Genomic DNA, 21,817 nt, shown 5'->3' with positions numbered 1-21,817 from the left:
TATCATCATCATTAAATTCAGTGGTTATTGCACAATTCAAATACAAATTCGACTTCTCATAGCTTGAATAATATCTCTCATTTTAATACCAAAATAGTAAAAATTGCATTATATACTTCAACATCTAGTTTTTTCTCCTTAAATCAAAATACTAAAAATAGAAATTTGGTATCAAACAGATTAACATACATGGAATTGTAAATGTGACATTAGGTACTTAAATTGGGTTCGGCCAGAGAAGATATCTTACACTTCCCACAATGCATTTCTTCCATTTCAGTTTTCTGTTCTGATTTGCTATCTGGTGCAACAAGGGTCGATAGTAACAAGAAGTACCTTAATGAACAGGATATCCAGATCTTGCAAAATATGTTTATTTCTTGACTATCGACCCATGTTTAGCCAGTCTATTCTTAACATGGAAACAAAGGGAACCTAAGTAATATAATTGTCATTTGATGTAACAGGGTGTTGCATCATGTTGCAAAGGATTCTGGGAAGGGTAAGATATCTTCTCTGGGGTTTGACTATACTTTGTTTCACATCCAGTTTGGTAGTGATGTATTTGCTGATTGGCTGGAACAACATTTGTGATTTACATCTTCCTTTTTATCTAGGCCTATATCAAACCAAAATTAACCTCATTTCGTCATTAAAATGATAAATCTTTGCATTTAGTGATCGCAGTATCGTGCCCTAACCTTATCCCACAGGGGGTATACTATACACCTGTGCAAGGGTGTTTTGTTAGTCTTTTGTTGACAAGTTTGCAGCCCATATGGGTGTCAACTGCAGACCACAAGTTCCAAATTTTCTATAAAAATTCAAAATATTTCAGAATTGTACATTTTCATGACCATATTTGGAATCGGCATGAAAAATGAATTAAAATGAGTACAAACACGCCTAGTATTGAGATACCTCTTGATAATTTAATTTTGAGAAATATCTCAAAACTTTGTTGAAGCCTATAGCTAGCATGCCAAGCATAAAGCACTGACATCTCTACCAGACTGGACGTGAAGCAAAGAGTACACTACTAAGTAGGCATTGATAGGTCAGTCTCACACATATTTCCCACAATGCTTTTGTCTAATTTGTGGAAGTCAAAGGTCATGATAATTATAGTTACAGACTTTTTTTCAAGATGATAAATATTACAAAATTATTATAAAAAAATTAATGATATTTTTAATGTAACTTATTATAAACCCATCCAGCAAACACAAAATATCTTTTAGTTTTAAAACTTTTTAAAATATTTATAAAATGTTTACATAACTTTAAATGATGGGTTGACATTTAAAGAATAGGAAAACATTCTACTAAACATCAATTTTTTCAATGTTATCAAAATGTTACTGTAAAATGTGGTTTGCAAACATTTAAATACATCATCTTTTGTCAGCAATTAAACAACATATATTTCAATGTCTTGTGACAATGTTTAGAAAGATTTTTAGAAAATGTTATTTTGATTATAACATTTATGTATAAACCTGACATTTGTGTTTTGGCAACTTTTGTGCATCAGTGGGCTATTCCAGTTAAATCTATACACCCCCTATGGAAGATATCTTACACACAGGTGTTATCTCACATGGAGTCACCCATTCAGGTAACCCCATTTGAAACACATACTCCCTCTGTGAATGATTAAAGTTGTCTTCCTGGGTGTATGGATTTCAGATGATAATAGCCCATTTTCAAAATGCTATGACAATATTTTGTGTTTGCTGGACTGCCAAATGATTTGGCATGTTATTTTTTTTTTTTAATTTACAATATTTCTTTTTTTCTTTTGGCTTTTTGTCAAATAAATGTCAAAACCTTAGCAAAGTGGAATGGCATGTGAAAGTGACTTAACTTACTTTTTTTTAGATTTTTCATTTATCTTTTTTACAAGTGATACATAAAATATTAAAACTCATATTTGTTGCTTGGAGTTGGTGGAAAAAAATGTTGACATAATGAGAAAATACAAGAAATATATGTAAACAACTTTGGTTTAGCTCTGCACTGCCTACTTAATGTTTTTAAAATATGAAAATACATTGTGATGATAAACTAGAAATACGGTTGGAAATGGCCGTTTACTAAACTAGTGATCAAAAAATAAACCTTTTCCCCATAACAATAATAATAATAATACATTGTGCAAGTTATGATGCTCTAAAGTACTCTGTATGGTTTCATCATAAGTGTAAAATAATAAAAAGGCTGGCAAAGAGCCTAATGTGAGGTCAACACCATATGACCCTTGACACCATTGCCATGGTAGCAAAATACATGACCTTAGGTCATAGGTCATTATTGATATTGACCACACTATATGAGCTGTTATACTTCATCTTTCAGGCAAACTGAAATGATTTGTAAATATTCTTCATAAAATGTACTTTGATAAAAAACAGTATGTTTTTGTACTTCTCTGTAAATGCCACAATAAATCAAGTACCAGATATGTTCAAATATGTAGGATTATTGATATGGTGAATCAACTAAATATATACTCAATTCTGCCTGAAAGATGACACTTTTTTACCCAGTGACGGTGCTCCCAGGAGTATTTCAACCCTAAACCCTACCACGCACCAACTCCCAACAACCATTGATTTCAGCACAAGTTATACAAAAGTGGGTCTAAAATTGCGACCACACTTGCACAAATTTTATAAAATCAACACGAAGAGTTGTAAGTTTCTATTTCACTCTGAAATAGATAATAAAATAATTTTGTGGAAAACACCAAGTGATTTCTTGCAGTATTGGGTTAGTCCATTTAAAATCCACACTACCCCTGTGGAAGATGTTAGAAATATCTTCCACAGGGGGAGTGTGAATATCAAATGGAATGAACACATTAGGTAACTCCATTGGAATTTCATACACCCTCTTAGAAAGATTCAACCCGAATCTTTCACAAAAGGAGGGTGAGTTCCAAATAGAGTTGATTAATGTGCTAATTCCATTTGAAAGATATTTTGAAAATCTTCCATGAGTGTGGACTTCAAATGGATAAACCCAATTCACACACCCACCCGCCCCTCCACACCCTGCTGGCACCATCACCAGTTAAATATTACAGTTATATTTTAGTTGGCGGCGATGAGGGAGTGTGGAGCATACTGCTCAGCAGTAGATGTGCTCGTACTCCATCCATCATAAAACATCCAACTGTTATTAGCAAAGGGATCCGAACCTGTCTGTTGGCTAGGTTCAGGACTCAGGGCAGCGGGTGAGTGGTGTTGGGAGCCATGGAATGGTCCAGCCATCCATTGATCGCTTCTTCTTTTGATGTCTGTTGGAGAGTAGAAATATCGCGAGTGTTAACAGGAGATCGTTGTCCACGGAAGCTCTTCATGGCAGAGCGTTGCTTCATATAATTGGCAAACTCAGTTGGGGAAAGCTGCTGAAAGTTCACACGCTTACCAGAACTCTTCAGTTTGGTAGAGCCGAATTTGGTCTGTGCAAAGGATGCGGCTGTAAAAGTTAGCGAACTGGGTCTTGATGTTCCTGGTGCTGATACAGGTCGGGGCTTTTGCACCGGCATCGGGGGTGCAATTGGATTAAAGCCAAGTTGGCCCATGTGTTGGTACCCTAGCGTTGATCCAGGAGATCCTAACTGCATGTTTCCTAGCGAAGAAGTTAAGCCATCCATCGGAAGAAACTCTTTAGCCTCTGGATTGTAGTTGAATTCTTGTGGCGTCATAAGTTGTGGTGGAGCCCCTAATGGCTGTGGTTGTGTGGTTGGAATTGCTTGAGGTGGCATTTGTGGGATTGGAGCCACTAAAGGAGGTGGCTCCACATAAGGTGGCTCCACGTAAGATGGTTCCACATATGTTGGCTCCACGTAAGTTGGCTCCACGTGCGCGTTTGATACTGGTGCAGTCACTGGTGGTACAGTCACTGGGCTAGGGATGGAAACAGGTGTTGGTGATGTGCTGGGGGATGTCGCGTCCTGCACGACAGGGGCTTGCTGATGGGACTCTTGTTTGGTTTTATCTTTGTAGATTACTGTGACGATTCCTTTTTCACCAACTCGGTACGATACTTCACCAGGGTCGACCCAAACCATTAAATCTTCCGGGAGATTACTGACAATGTCATCAAGATTAAGTCCGCTTTCATGGATAGCAATAGCAATTGCTGGATCTAATAATGTTTGACTGACTCGCAAACTGCGATAACCAGAGCCTTTGTTCGGGTAACCCGGATACCAGTGTCCTGCAAATTTCATCTCCATCGCCTTCTCTAATTCTTCAGCAAAAATGTCTACTCGTCGCCGTGGCAACTTGTTGTATAAGTGACCCAGGATAAAATTGATAGCACTTGCTAATTCAGGTTTCATGATTGGTGTGTGGTTGACAATACTCTTTGTTTGTAGAACCTGTACAAATGACAAAAATAGGAAAATTAGTTAGTTTGTGGTATAACCTCAGAATACTATACAGACAATTAGTTGTTGATATAAAGAAACAAATGTCAAAATATTAAAGCCAAATATCAAAGTAAATGAACTAAAAACTCAAAACTGTTTAAAAAATACACCAAAATGTATTAGGAATACACCCCCACCAAATATATAAGGAATACACACAAATGTATTTACAACTAAATATATAAGGAATACACCCAAACCAAATGTAATTAGAAAGACACCCAAATGTATTAGGCTATCATTGTCATCATCAATGCATAATTAATCAACTATTATAGTGGACTCCTTTAATTACCACGCATGGTATGCTTCACAAGAAAACCGGCCATAGTGAATGATTTTAGCAGCCATAGACTGCTGCTATAATGTATCTGTGCGCTATTAAAATTAACCACGCATGTACACACACAGGCACCTGGTTTATTGCTATATATTTCCTGCACACTATATTATTTTCCTGTATGACATTTTAATATAGTTACGGGTAGACTATGCATTGATTTCAACCTAATATTCAATTAAAAATGTGGAACGTGCAGTTAGTAGATACACATGGAGCATGCATTAAGTATATCATTTGAAATTTGTCATAGATTTAAGAAAGGGAGTATGCTATTCAAAAAGATATTCAATTTTAACATTAATTTTGTCACCAGATAAAGGGGTCTTACCACGCATTACCACTAAACCATCTCTACACGGTTCCAACAATTTCTTTAAAAAAAAAAAAAGAATTGTACATTTTCATTACCATATTTTGGGATCAGTATGAAAAATGCAGTAACATGAGAATAAACCCAGCATTGGTTCAGTGGTTCTTGGGATAGCTCTCAATATTTTCTCAAAACTTTTTTCAAATACATTTTGAAGTTTATAGTCAGCACGTAAAGCGTACCGCCTCCAACATTGCCCCACTTAACCCTCTCCATACGGATGTCAACTACACACAAGTTTCATTTTTTCAAAAATTTTAGATTTTCACATTTTCATGACCATATTTGGAATCAGCATGAAAAATGTATTTAAATGAGTACAAAGAAGCCTAGTATTAGTTCAGTGGTTCTTAAAATAGCTCTTGATATTGTCAGAAAATATCTCAAAACTTGAAATTTTTACGTTGAAGCCGGCCTATGTCCAGCACGCCAATTGTATCGCAGTATAGGTCTTCTGAAATCTGCTATCTACGGTAGATAGCATTGCGTTAAATTGCTTCAATACAATTACATGTGGCAACAATGAATTATTTAATAGACCATTTGACATATTTCTAATATGCTAACCAACATCTAATTGGAATGGATTCGATTTTTATGCCACATACTTTAAAATTGTCATAATTCATCAAACTTTGATGTGAAAAAAATGTGGAAAATCGGTTGAATTGTTAAGTGTCATTCCCGTGTTGTGCTAGTGACGTCAGTAGTATCGATCACTGCGTGTTAAAAACGGATGTACCGCAATCTACGTATGGCTCTGTCGTCGCCTTGGTGAACTTTTAACAATTACATATGCTTTAGTGAGGGAATATTCCCGTTTCTGTTATTTCATAGCACTGCCCAAAAAGCCCAATTTAAAACACGGTGACGTACGGTGCGTGTTCGCAAGTTCCATCCACTATTGAATAATGGTTAAAATGGTTAAGAAAATGATTGTGTTGGCAATGTGCTATTCCAGTTAAATCCTTACACCCCGTATGGGAGACATGACCTTACTCTTCCACAGGGAGGTGTAGATTTCAAATGGAGTCATACCCCATTTGAAATTCACACTCCCTGTGTGGAAGATTAAAGTCATGTCTTACGTAGGGGGCGTGTGGTTTTCAAGTGGAATAGCCAAATGAGTTCCATCGTTGCGACAATGCAATTACCTCGTGTATCAAAGGCTTCACTTTCATTCATCGCTATTTTAATTGAATAACTGACGTTTTAATAATAATTCGTTGAATTCAGCGTTTGCAATATATTATATAGGGTCTATCTGTTTGAACAATAGTCATTATGTATTATAATTAAAGTTATATTAAATTGCTCAACAGGAACATTGTCATTGTCACTATCATTATACTATAGTTTTTTGGAATGTACTTTCAAGTCTATATGAACCCCGCCCACGCGATTTCAGCATTTTCATGATTTTCGTGTAATGGTACCGTATTCCCAAAACAATATGTATGTACTGTCTTTTTCAAACATTCAATTAGGCCTATTGATATATGTTTAATATATTTCTTTCGTTTATTTAACCCATAATGGAAGCTAATGGAAATACGTGCACGAATTCGTTTTATGCATTAACAAAAACTCTTCAAAAAAGAAAGTTTGTAAGAAAACAGCTATTTATAGTGTAGGGCATCCTATATGCTCCATGTTATGAACAAGATATTTGTTAAAATCGTATCCTTAAAGATTGATGACACTACTGTTAGCTAGACCCAAAAATATCTAGTTGACATTATTTTCGTTGCAATATTGATGATGATTAACGACTTGAACGTGCAACAATTTTGTAATTCTAGGTATTTATAAATGATGGTATGTTCCAAAAGCAGGTCCCGTGTTGCTTTAGTCTTATTATAAGACATGCGTGTCAATGAGGAAAACATTGAAATTCATTCTGACGTTTTAGATATCGGCAGACATAATTGGACTGACTTGACCCTGCTTATGGATGTTCCGGTCAATTAGTGCTTCATGTAGTAAGAAGACAAAGACTAGGCCTACTTAGTACTTACATTATCTTTGTTATCATATTATTGACAAACGGAAAAGGAAATTGATGATTTTAAATTTCTGACCACTTTGTCCATGCTTTATTAATATCATAGATATAAACAAAGGTTCAAAATTAAATAAAAAATACTGGGCCTGAACAGATTTTAACGCAATTCATGTCAAGTTCATTTCTTCTCAACATACATGGTCTTGGACCAACGGCAACCTGTTTATTGATCTTAAACTTAGCATATTAAAATAATCAATGATTGGATTGAGGTGAAGGTCGATTGATTACGTATGGACAAAAGATTATTTCAATATTTGCTGTACTGTAACAGCTTGGTCAGATCTAAAGATCTATACATTTATTTAAGTTACACAGCGCAATCACACACACAAAATTGACATTAACCATAAACTGAACATGCAAATAAAGGACATTCAAACCAGCTGCTGCGCATTGTTAAAGCTATATGCGGATTTTTTTTTATTTTTAGATAACTTTCCAAAGTTGATCAAATGGATATTGTCAAACGGCTTGCAGTGATATTTATCATCAAAAGGAATGTTCACTGATTTTACATTTGTTATGATTATTTACTTATTTTGGTTTACCTATTTTGTTCATTTATTATTAAATTCGTTATAATAATAGTAGTAGTTAGGAAAATATTGTTTTTAAGTTTAAACATCTCCCACCCTATGGATTAGATTAAACAAAAGTTGATCGTTTTCGATTTCATGAAACTTAATCTGCCGTGTTAAAAAGCAGTCGTTGTTTACTGCTTCTTACGCACACCTGGCGAACACTAACCTATTACGCAAGTCGGAATGTATGCAGCATCTCCTGAAAATGCCACCAAGAAGGTCATAATATGCCAACATCTCGAAATATACAACGAAGATGTCATCCTCACGGAGAACACAGGCAATAGTCCTGCTTGCAATCTACGTCATTCAAACGCAACAACATTCTCGGTGTTTTCCGGATCCGCATACACTTATTTAAGAATCTGACATTGCTTTAAGAATGTAATTAAAGATACGCTGACATCACCCAGTGAAATTCATTCATTGAAATCTGGCCGACTCTTACTACCCACCCTCCCATAGCTACACATGGAACACGGTATTACATGCCGCAGTTACGGATCTATTTTTAAACTCGCATGGTGACTGATGAGTATCATAAGATAGGAAACAGCACTGATTTATGGAAGATCCCTTGTGGCTCTTGCCTCAAATAGCAATTTATTAAAAAATATGATTTTAATATAAAAAAAATTAATATTAATATATATCCCAAACAAGAAGAAGACATACCGGCTATAACCAACTTTTGACATTTATTCCATTGATATTCATTCTAAAGCCCTATCATGCATCGAAAGCTTGTTGTTTTCTTTGCAAATCACAGTAACAAAACAGCATTTCAATCCAAATGTGGGTGAAATACATTCTAGTTTCAGGTTCTACACAAAGTGAGATAACACAGGCCTTAACAAGTGCTTCTGAATTCAACTTCAATACGAATGTTATTTTTAAATTTGTCGGATTTGTGTGCAATATCATGTATATCAGTATTTGCCTGTTATAAGCATATTTAAAATATTCATTTTAACGAATAGTGACTACACTATATAATATAGCTAGGCTCGGTGAAATTATAAAGCGAAATACACCATGGTAATCAAGTATCAGTTATCCTAATGATAAATGTTGTATCGTATACATGGTATATATCGATGCCCTTGATAGATCAGGCATTTTCTGAAATATATTCGAGAGTCGGAGAGAGACGTAAAAATATGTTTTCTTCTTTGATTTATAAAGATCGGTTTAATGCAAATGCTTTTCTGAACGCCTACACACTATTGACAATGTTATTATAGAGCCCCGGTTATCTTGTTGAATCATTATCATATAAAATCGTTGGCAAATATATCCCCAATATGGTTCAATTAAAATCGTTGTAAATATTATTAAATTCTAAACAAAAGTCATATTTGAAGTAGTAGCAAAGTCCATTTAAAAAAGCATTTCACGACAGAAAATCACCAAAATGTTCAAGATATATCACACCTATATTACTGTAGCCTACTGCCGCACATGTCTATATGTGCCCTTAGTAAGCACGCATGTTAAAGCGAGGTCGAAAACGTGTGGATCGGTGCATGCATGTGGTTTAAGCGAAGGCAGTTACCTAGGATATATTATATATGAAAGTGGTTGTAGATTAATATAAACGCAAAATGTATTATAACTTAATTCATATTTGCAAAATATACAAACTTGCTTGCCATTGCAAAAGTAAAATATTGAGCACACTATATTAAAATGAAATTTTTTGGTATTTTTTTCTCTGAAAGGTGTATGCCAGAACACAGATGACGTAAACAACACCCAAAACCAAGACACAAAATGAAACTATAGAGTCAAAAATACTGAATACTTACTTATATATGGCGATGTAATTCCAACAAGGTTTAAAATAGTAGTTGTTCATGTACAAAATATGAAAAATAGGTTGTATTCCAGCTGCAATTTGTATGAATGTAGAAAAAATAACAAGACTGGTGTGTATATATAACAGCGCAGCCCGCTGCTGCTTGGTTGTGTACTGTCTTGCGTTCTTAGCGAAAGTGATTCTGTCGTCTGCTTACATTTAGTATTCACTCTTAACCACTACCGCGGAGTGATTATATCAGGGTGGAACTACTTTATTGCACCATGCTTTCCCAAATGCAACTAAATTTAAGCAAATTTAGGTTTTAAAATTGTATCAAATGTGTAGGTAACTGTTAGAGATTTAAAGGTGTGATTTACATATCTACAGGAAATGCTGTATTTTGTTTCTAATTGGTTGAAATGTTTTTTAAGTAGTCATAAATCGGATGTAAGTGATGCGGTTTTTGTATTGTGATGGTTAACAGCATGCGCAGGCGGAAACGAGTGTTTGTCAATTATCACGATGCTGACGTCTGCATAAAGTATCTACGCAGCAAAAGCACTACAAAAGGCTATATTACATTTCCAACGTGAATTACACCCACAATTCCACTGTCAAATGGTAACATCTTGCTGAGAAAAAACAATTGTTATTTTTAATGCTTTCTAATACATATTCTGAATATTTTAGCTAAGTTCCTTGTGTTTCAGTCCTTGTCCTAGTAAAAAATGATGTAACGTGCACATCATCTAATATACGTGATAGCTGAAAATTTGTTTACAAATTCACAACATCAAAAAAATCAAAGGTCAGGCCCAAGAGATTCTTCAAAATATGAGGTTATATAATAGGCCTTTAATAGACAAAGCAAACAAACAAACAAACTAGTTTGATACTTATGACCGTATGCGTAAGGAATAATAGGTTTCATTATGTTATTCGTTTATTCTGTCTTTCGGATCAGTAAAAAATGTCGATCTAGTTTTTTTGGAATGATTTTTCCTTTAAATCACTGTAGTTTACAAACAGGATAAGAATAAAGGTACCAGTTATTTTCACTCCATAATACCCTAAATGATGAATAATTATGAAGTGAATTGAATTGAATGTCGTAATTAATAGAACCAGCAGCCAATAATTGCATCTTTTAGCTCAGGACCCCATTCGTTGAAACTAAGATTGGTCAAGAAATAAAGACACGATGATCCAAAATCCCAGGGAAGATGCAAATTCAAAACTTCGAGATTACTCCATTGGATGGATGCCCTATTGATTTGTACACAACGGGTTCTTGAACAAGAGAACTTACGTGCTTACATGAAATTGAAAATGCAACTTTTTAATTTCGTTCTTTCCTTGGGTTTTAGATCCATGTTTCTTTAATTCTCAATAGATTATTATGAGGTCTTAAATCAGAGTATTGCTGGTTTTAAATTTTATTTGTTTAGGATAGCTGGTATACCTTAATTCTTTAGATTCTTTTCAAGTTGCGGTCTGTAGTATGTGAAAAATGGGTCAATTTACACCTATTCGGGTTTTCCTTTTGTGTCGTCATCCTGGTCAAAAAGTATAACAAAGACCTGCATGCAATGTCCAAGTACATCAGTAAACAAAGGGCATCTTCGAGCAAGTCTTTTGTTTAATCATACAAACAGCTGCTGCATGCGTGGTCTTTCAATAATATAGGCCTATACATGTAGCATCCGCATGGGAACTAAAAGTTGTTTGAATAGGCCTGTATTTTAATTTCATACGCCGATTATTACGTTGTCTGGTCGTTATTTTTGAGCTCAGAAGTTACTCAAGTTTACTTATACCCAGACATTTTTTCTGATCGAGCAATTTTAATTAGAAAAGTGTTTTTTAAACACTTTTTAGAAAAGTGTTTAAAAAAACCACTTTTCTAAACACATTCTTGCTTTGTACACCGCATATTTAAATACTACAGGGTGAGTAAAAAAAAAGTGCAATAGAGAAAAGAATCCATTTTTATTTAAGAACCGAGTTGAACCATTTAGGTTTTAAAACATTTTATAAATAACATATCCATTAGGGATATTGTGTGAAAAAAACAAAGAATTAGCATTTACCGTTTTGTTTTTATGACATATTTTATAGCGATACCCAATTTTAATGTTTGTCCAAGAGACACCTAAAATTTGAATGTCAGCCCACTCTGGGTAAGGTAGATTTGGAACAACTGCCAGTTTCTTAACCTCATTGGCATTGAAATAAAATGGAGCACCCAAAGTGTTATTGTCATTGGTCTTGTTTAAGGAACAGAAACATTATTTGTTGTTATTTTCATTTTCCCTTTATTTTAAAGATGTTTATTCTTTTTCAAAACCATTTTTCATATGTCGAAATGAAATACGCGCAAATTTGAGTGGAGTGAATTACAAAACATCCAGTAAATTGGACATATTGGGATTTAAAAAAACTGGAGTTGGAGTCAAGTGAGGTATGGAGGACTTAAAGAAATGTTAGAAAGTTAGTTTGAACAGAAAAAAAAGAAAGAAAAAATAACGCAAAAATCAACCTTATTTAAGTTAAAGTCAGTTTCAGAGCTGGTGCATTTATCGTGCATTGTGTGCTCCCATTCAAAATACATGGTACCTCGTGGACAAATAATGAATTTGGGTATCGCAGCAAAAGGACTCATAAAAATTAAACGGTAGAAGCGAGTCACTTCATTTTTTCACACAAGGTGACTATTGAGTGTGGCATTTATAGAAATATTCAATAATGGGAAAGTTCAACTTGATTCTTACATAAATATCGATTCTTTGCTCTATTGCACTTTTTTTGACTATTTTTTTAAATTATTAAAACGTTGCTAAATACCTGTATTTGGCACCATATTTTGGGTATTCGACATACAGATTATTGGAATAAAAAAATGGTCCCTAAATATTTTTGTCTAGTTTTTAAAAATTAATAAAAAAAAAATTTGGCCCAAGAATTTTTTTTTTACGTTGCACAAAATAAAAGTGGGCCAAAAAACCGTTTTTTGGGATTTTGGGCCAAAAATGAGCATTTTGGCCCGAATTTGACCTCACAGATGAACTTATCAAGTCTTTGCCATTCTAAATATGTATACTTTTATATACTTTACACCAACAATTTAGCAGTTATGAGGCCCGAAAGTTTCCATAATTCCAGGGTTCAGACCAACCTTAAAGTATGATATGATAGTGGATGTATGTGTTCAAATTTCAGTCGATCGAAATAAATTATATCCATCTAAAGACCAAATGTATAGAAAAAAAAGTTGCTAAATACATCGTTGCGTCATCATTGACCAACATTTTACATATACCATCGCAGTCATCTTGTCAAAATAGTTAACTATCTCTCAAAAAAAAAAAGAGCATGAAATGTCTTTGAGGGATACGGGACAGCCTATAGACCTATAGGTGAGCACGCTGTATTTTCAAGTAAAACTGGGAAGAAAAACATGTCATGCGTCCCGGGTTACGGGCCTTTTTGGATGCTCTTTCTCCTCTAATCGGGATCAAATTTGGCTACTCGAATTAAAGGCCACATTCCCCATGTAGAGATTTTGGAAATATCTTCCACCATGTCCACAGGGGTAGTATGAATTAACCAACTCTATTTTTAAACTCTCTCAGAGGATGTTTATGAAATTAAAATGGTGCTGCCTAATAAACTCTTCAAAAAAAGTTTGGAAACTTTCCAAAACGGCTATATTATCAGAAATTTTTGACATTTATGTTTGTATTGTTTCATTATCAATACACACGTTATTCTTTCCTGTCAAAAATGACGTCAAATTTGTGACCATAACTTATTCCACGGTTGAGTAATTGTCTTTGAAAGACAGAGAGGTCTTAAACAAAATGTGCCAAATCTACCATTGTCTGCGCCATTTGCATTAGTAAACATGAGTAAGGAATATCACATTGTCTCATTAGCATGATTAGTCTACGGTTTCGAAGTGCTGGCAGCCTGATGTATACCGGTTTTCTGCAGCCGTAGTTGGGCGGCCACTTCTGGGTCTGTCTTTGACCTCTCCGGTCTGACGAAACTTGGCTTTTAGTTTGGAGATCATACTGCATGCGGGAAACTCCAAAAGTTGCTTGATTCTGAAGTAGGCCTACACCACCAGGGCTCAAGCCTGAGACGAATATATTCGTCTCAGCTCAAGCTGACCAATAGCTCGAGCCTTATCTGATACTAGAACTTACTTTGCAATTGAAATGACCACTATGAAGAAGTGAGCAGCAAGAGAGATTGACTTGTGTTGATCCATTTCGATCCACCTGTTAATCCCAGAGGTTGTTTAAATGTAAGCCCAGAATACATTGCAGCCACTGACAGCATGTTTGAGAAACACATGGTTATTTTCAGAAAATATCACACTGGGCTCCTGCTGTGCATGGTCAAGGTTGTTATACAACAAGATAAGCTATGCTTCTGCATACATGCATGTGCAAGAAAACTTTGCTGGTTCCACCTTCTTTTCCCAAGCATTTAAAATATCTAAAATTGTTTTTAAAACACACGACTTTTTAACTTTCTTGGTAGCAATGTATCCAACAACATTACCCGTACCCAATTATCAATTCAAAACATAAAAGTCTCGATGAATATTCCATCAAAACTACTGGTTCATATTTTGTACATAAATTTGAATGTGAAATGGTGTTGAAATCAGTAGCTCCTTTATTACATTGCACATAATATCATACTGTATGCTGGGATTACATTGAATTAACCTCTGTGTTAATCCCATACTTTTCACTCATTCTTTTATTCATGCAATAACACACTCACTCATTCATTCATTCATTCATTCATTCATTCAAAGCAATGAGATGAGCGCAGACAACGGTCAGTTTGGAACATTTTCTTTGAGACCTCTCTGTCTTTCAAAGAAAGTTACTCAGCCGTGGAATAAGTTATCGTTGATAGGAAAGAACAATGTTTTCACTGATATGAAACAATATTCGCCACTTGCACGGTTCCGCCATTATGGACTATGGGCGGGGAGAGCATCGAACTGGCAGCATACATGAATGGGAATTGAACCAGTCATATAACATTCTGTGTAAGGTTACGTAATTCTTCCTTTCATGTATGCTGCCAGTTCGAGGCTCTCCCGCATATAGTGCATAATGGCGGAACCGTGCAAGTGGCGAATAGGCTAGATTTCAAAAATATCTGATATACAACCGTTTTTGTTTTCCGAGGAGTTTATAAGATATTTACAAAATCTTCCCATACTGCAGTTACTGTCTGTTTTCCTATACACAATACACAGTGCGTGTGTAGCGCGTGCAAAACCAGGAGTTAAGTGTTTACAAACACAGGAATTCGAGGAGGTTAAACCCCAAAAGCAGTAATTCGAGCAGCTCCTCAAAGTGGAGAACCCTATAGGGGGGTTAGGACGTCTTTTTCTGGCATTTTTGCCTTCAATTCGAGGAGTTCCATAATTGTTTTTGTACTAAGTTCTCCTCACACACCTCCTCACATTCCTGTGAAAACTCCTCGTTTTGTAAGTAGAGTGTGTACAGTTTAACACACTTCACACACTATGTTTTTCCGTCTCCTCGTTTAGACTGCGCTACGAGTATGGGTGCTCTCACCATTGACGCATGACCTCTAAAAATGATGTACATTGGAAGAATGGGCACGTGCCTAGTTAACATCACTGTGTGAAAAATAACCAGCCAATATTTTAGCTATTCTCCAAACTTCTAGCAAATATATTTCTCTAACATGACCTAAAATTACAGCTAGGTTAGATGTTCAGAAATAGTCGCACTTTTTGTAAAATATGAGTGAGGGCAAGGCATAGCTATCCAACTCCCCGTGTTAATTGAATGGAGATTTGACCGAAAATATTGGTATCGGACCGCTCACTTCTGAAGGATGCCACAAAAAAATAGGTTCTAGAAAATATAGTTTTGTAACATGTCCTAAATTTTTAGCTAATTTAGATGTTTGGAGAGGGTCGCACTTTTGTGTTTTAGGAAGGATATGTAAACGACAGATAACACCAACAATATGAAGAAATTATTTCCAAACCGTGTTAAGTCAACAATCATTATGTTGCTCATTTTGAAGAATGCTGGTTAACAAAAAGCAGGTCTTTGTCTCATTTCGTAAACAAAGCTACACATACCATTGTTTCCTTTCGTTTCCTTTATAATCGGTTAACCAACTGAAGCTATAATACCCCCGGTACCAGCTTTATTGCGATGTCGCACATTGAAAACAGACACTTGTGCACAACCAGAGAAGATCTGATTTATTCAGTTGAGCTGCTTCAATGAGTGTTATCTTGGTTTAAGTGCTATTAATGGGGTTTTAGTCCTGCAAAGGTCGTGATGAATTCTACTGTAGACATGACTGCATCATGCCGCAAGCATGACAAGGGGATGTTGACTTAAATGGAATAGCCCCGACCTTTTCTTTGACCAGGGGCTTTTGCTTCCCATATATGCCCAGAACGCTAAAACTGGTTACGCGATGGGAAAGAGTGAAAATCAATCTGAAAAGAATGAACTTCTAGTTTGTGTTGATAAATGAACCGTAACAACCCTTCTAGAGTGAATGCTCCAAAAAAGAGTTGCTCCACATTCCACTCACTCTTTTGCACTATATAGAGATATAATGTGCGTTTTGTAGCTCTTTGTTATGAATGACCACACTAAATAATGTCACTAACATGCTGAAGGAACTGCATGAATTGCTGTTCTTTGAAAGACCCTGGAACAGCCAACAGGTTCACCATCCTCCACAGGGCCGGACCCAGAACAGAGGGTCACCCTTGCTGGTCGATGACCTCCTTCTGCCGCTCCAACCTCCTTCCAGGTGCTCCCATCTGAACTCATATCAGATCATAACAGCACTATAAAGACTGCTATATAATTGTACTCTCGCTCTTCTGGCCCAGAAGAGTTCAAGATTGGAATAAACTACCATACCACAATACAACGAATTCAGAAAAGAACGAACCACCTAAAGCAAATATAATACACAATAATTCCCCGCGAATAATTCCTGTCTGTTTTGCTTCACCTGAAGCGTTGACGGGTACTATTTTTGCTGCAGATCAGTAGGACAGAGAGCTTGTAAGCCTCTGCTCATTTCAAGTTAGTCGCAGCGCATTGTGGGATATTGTTAATTAAAGCCGATTGCGGGCATTTATTTATACATTACCTGGTACAGCGATGGGAATGAACGACTTGAAAATAAACTCCATTGGTTACAATGGTAATTATTCTGCGTACAACGTGTGCCGCCTCATTTATATACTTTCAAATTCTGTGTAATTGTTAATTATATGGATTTGCGCCACAAGTCTTACGTTTTTTATCTTCAAATCACAAAAGAGATTAGAAGGCCGAAGGGAACAACAACAAAATTTGAATAGCAGTGAAGTTTTAATCACCGTCAAACAACAAAGTACAAAGTTGGTAGGTGAAAAAACAACAAAAACAAAACTGTTTACAAAGGCATCTCTAGTCTAAGACTAATGGGCATATCTCAGGCATATATATATCTTTGTCCGTGTACGTCTAAGCATGTTAAGAGCTTGCCCGGAGCGTTTTAGCCCAAAATGTGATCTAATAAATCATGGTAAAATACTTAAATATTCTTTACCAAAGCTTTTAGGCACATTTGTAGTGCTTTAAAATGCATCTACATCTCCGTACAGCTATAGATGTATATTAAGAGTTTCTCATCTCACCAGATATATTATGGTAAATCAATGTAGCCAAGCGGTGATAACAACTTGTATAATGCAAATCTGCGTACACTCTAAATTTCAAGGATTTAAAATAAATCCCAAGGGACTGTGATTAGGGACCAATCAAGTGTTAGATTTAAAATTAAATCTTTAAGATTTAAAATTAAATCTTTAAGATTTAAAATTCAAATCTATAAGATTTATTTTAAATCTAAAATTGATTGGTCCCTAACTACAGTCTTAAGGATTTATTTTTAAATCCTTGTAATTTATCCATGATCTACATGTCCATGTAAATCATGAATAGCCTAAACTATTTAACACCCCTATATAATTATACGGCGTTTACTGTAAACATTAATTTTACGCATGCCGATATGTTTGACCAGCGTTGTTTTGATATAGTTCGAACCAGAGATACAAATATTACTTTGCATAAATAAATAACCCCGTTTTTTTTTTTTTTTTTTGAAGTTTTTTATTCCCTGTTTTTGGAACTGGTGGAGGGAGAAAAAACATACAAAATGGGCCACCAGTTCCCAACGATCATGAATTAAAACATAATATTATAGTCTTAATTTTTAAGAACAGGTACAAAGGACAATCACAAAAGAGACAAAGACGATGGACAAAGAGAACGTTCACTCTTACAAACAAAACACAAGCACCAGTCTTGTGTCAAACAAGTGCACACATTACTTGGTTACACCCATCTTGATCCTGCCATAATCAGTTTGAAAATAATTGAAGAAAAGGACAACAATTTAAGATGCTTCAAGATCAATGGTCCATTTTTTGAAATGGAGCCGCAGTTTACCTTTACTTTCAGCAATTTTATACTCAATTTTCTGCTTCAATTTGACCATATTCAGAAAGGCATTGAAACTAAGGTTAGTCTGTTTAAATCTGCACTTATGAATGTAAAATTTAACGCACAGAAAAAGGAAATTAATACAAAGGTCATGTTCTGAGGTATCCCTGATACCAAACATTTTATCAAATTTGGAAAATGTAAAAGAATCCCCAGTGACACTGTTGATATAAAACATAGTTCATCCCACATGGGAGACACATTCTTGCATTCACAAAATAAATGCAAAATTGTTTCGAGCAATTCATTACAAAAGTAACAATTGGGTGAATCCACCCTACCAATTCTGTGAAGAAAATTATTTAACAATTTAAATTCATTAATATGTGAATAACTCCGTTTTAATTAATGAACCACATTTTCCTCTTCATTCGTTTGGGCTATTCCAGTTGAAATCCACACCCCTCTATATGGAAAACATGGTCTTAAAATCTCCCACACAGCTCAGGGAGCGTATATTTCATGGAGTCACCAATTCTGGTAACACCATTGAAAGTCGCATTGAGATGTGTTTGCACGACGCTTTAAACCTCCTGCGTTTTCTTGTTTATTTTTTCTCAGTTAGTGACAATTGAATGTGAATTCATCATTAAGCAAAATAATGGAGTTTTGCTCTGCCATTGTACGATACACACACATGTATATACATTATACGCAAATGCATCTTGGCTTTGTAACGTCAAGAATATGTATACCTCAAGCCGTTACTGCATGCAAATGTCATATACTTCTGTAGCTATTTTTATTCTACTTAATGTTTTCTATCCATAATGGTCAAGTGTGCATGGGCATCTGATAGTGATAGCAAATGTTCCAAGAAACTCTAAAATAAGAAAATAAATTGTACGAAAGGCCGTGGTAATCATGGTAATAGAAATAAAGAAAACTTTTTTTTACGACGTATAGCACTTCTCGAACATTTCATTTTAAAAACCGTATCAAATAATCACTAATGTCTGGTGGAAATATCTGAATGTTAGTGATCCCTCGAATATGTTTTATATTTAAGTTTCAGAACGCCCTACTGCACAAACGGCAAGTAATTGCGAAGATCCTAATAAATAATTTTGAAATACCAGGAAAAGTTTACACGTCGTACGTGATCGTGAAAATAAACAAACATGCACGCATTAGCCTGAGTTCCTCAAGTGCCCTAGATATTGGCAAGACGAAGAGGTGATTAAACAGTAATGCGTGAGGTAATGCTAAGTCGTTGACTACATCTGCGCGAAATCGCTTCAATAACAACAATCCAATAAATGTCGGCTGCTACGCCTCTCTTCCTGGCTCACCAGTACGTCTGAAATGTCGGCTGCTACGCCTCTCTTCCTGGCTCACCAATACGTCTGCTCAGCATAACACTCTAATAGGTACATTATGTGAGCCAACGTGAGTAAATATTAAAGACTGATGTCGGATCACAGCAATATCCATATCTTAAGTAAAATGGCCCTTCAAACACTCATCTTTGGGTTACAGTCAAAGGGCGCGCTCTTAACACTGCAGTTCCGATGTGACAAATGGTAGATGTTATCTACATGTCATGAACCACGCATCACTTAAGCTGTACCGTTAATGACTAATTTCAATTTGTCCAGATAATCCTGATTATACCACAAAGTGGTGTATGGTTCAAGACAATACTGTTGGTAGTGTTGTTTTTCCTGTTTAATGGGCTTCCTTTATGATGAACTTTACGACTTATTTAAACGTACCACAACTTTCACATTATGTAATCACTCTTTCAGATTTGAAAGTATTGGTGCCAATTGGACCAATTTTGAAGTGCCACGGGTCACATATAAATTCTCTAAATACGAGTACATTACTTTATCTTCACATTTATCATGGCAAAAGAAAAACAAATCTTTTGCAACCATATGATATGCACATTTTTATATCTATACCTCAAATTTCATTTGCCGACATTGCTATCATTGACTCACGTTGATACACATCTATCTTGCCGAATATTTGCAGTATGATCTATTCACAATATCACCATTTACGTTGTTTTGAGCCGAAGGCTTTTTGCGTCACTACCTCCCCATTTTAATGTACAACACAGAGCTATATTTAGTTCATAAGCTTGCATACTTCACGAATAAACATCAGAGTGAGCATGTCGTTTTGTCGTGTAAAGGAATGGAGCGCTGAAATTGAAGATATTATTACTCTTGTTTGCGTGGACAGAACCTAATTATACGTTTAACTTAGATTTTTTTACCAGTACGCTTTGTTTTGTTTCGGTACGGAAATGTTAAAGGTTACGCATATAGTTCCATGTTGCATTTAGAGCGGGAATAATTTTATTGAATTTTCTCCACGTCGTGCGTCAATATTGCTTGATGGCTCATGAGAAGAAAAACAATGGGGTTCATATAAGCACACAGTTGGACTATAGATAAGTTAGACGCTCACGCAATACATATCGCACACCCCTGCACAAGCACACACATGTAGATAACACGAATTGAAACATATTCAAATAAGTAGTAAAATTCATCATAAAGGGTGTCGCTTAAACAGGAAAAACAACACTATCAACGGAATTGTCTTGTACTGTTACACACTTTGTGGTAAATCTGGATTACCTGAACAAGTTGAAATTTGCCATTAAAGGTACTAGCTTACACGAGTATCTGTGGTCTTGTACCTGTACCACACATCACTTATACGCACACACCACATTACCCACATCCGCTTGCGCACCCCCCCTCCACACACACACATACATACTGACATTTTTCAAAGATAAAATGGGGACGCCAAAGGGAGATTGCAACACCCAAAATACGTCCATTGTCAGACAAGTAGGAACATTCGTAATAAAGGGTATCGCTTATCCAGGTAAAACAGCATTACCAACGTAATTGTCTTGTACAATATCACTTATTGGTATAAATCTGTCTGTTCTTGATAATCGAATAAACAAAAACAATGGGGTTCATGCTAGCGTGCATATCTAGACTACATGCAGGCAATGTATAGACCCCCCCCCCACACACACACACCCCCACCCCAATGGAGATTGCGCAAATTTAAACACATTCATTGTCAGACAAGCAGTCAAATTCGTCATAAAAGTTGCCACTTATACAGGAAAAACAACACTACCAAGTTAAACGTAATTATTGTAGGTGGTCTTGTACCATACCTCACTTGAACTCACCCGCGCACCACACACACGCCCGCGTTCGCTCGCACCCCTCCCGACACCCCACACACACATAGTTTATTGCACAAGTTTAATCACTTTCATGTCATAAATTCGTCATAAAAGGTACCGCTTATACAGGAAAAACAACACTACCAACGTAATTGTCTTGTACCATAATATCACTTATTGGTAAATCTGACGGTTCTTGAAAATTGAATCGGCTAGAATTACCTTGTACACAAAAAAATGGCATACAAGCGCATCGTGGGAATAGAGACAATGCACACACACACCCCCACATACACACCCCACACATATTGAGATTGCGCAAATTCAACGAAGTATGTAGTAAAATCATAGCAAATCCATCATAAAAGGTACCGCTTATACCGGAAAAACAACACTGCCAACGTAATTGTCTTGTACCATTGGTTTCTCCGGACTCGAATAGACTGTAACAAT

The 21,817-nt window shown here is 35.8% G+C and overlaps 1 protein-coding gene across 1 annotated transcript; it reads right to left on the bottom strand.

The window, feature by feature from the left end:
- Positions 1–3,060: 3,060 nt before the first annotated feature.
- Positions 3,061–9,823, bottom strand: LOC140144291 (protein Tob2-like). The gene is made up of 2 exons (XM_072166112.1): positions 9,612–9,823; positions 3,061–4,390 (listed from the first exon to the last, which is right to left on the bottom strand). Exon 2 carries the CDS (start codon positions 4,349–4,351, stop codon positions 3,227–3,229), a length of 1,125 nt encoding a protein of 374 aa, XP_072022213.1. The 5' UTR covers positions 4,352–4,390; positions 9,612–9,823; the 3' UTR covers positions 3,061–3,226.
- Between the last annotated feature and the right edge of the window lie 11,994 nt (positions 9,824–21,817).

Source organism: Amphiura filiformis, unplaced genomic scaffold (assembly GCF_039555335.1).
Source record: "Amphiura filiformis unplaced genomic scaffold, Afil_fr2py scaffold_48, whole genome shotgun sequence".
Taxonomy (NCBI): domain Eukaryota; kingdom Metazoa; phylum Echinodermata; class Ophiuroidea; order Amphilepidida; family Amphiuridae; genus Amphiura; species Amphiura filiformis.
This window is presented reverse-complemented; position numbering and strand designations above follow the sequence as displayed.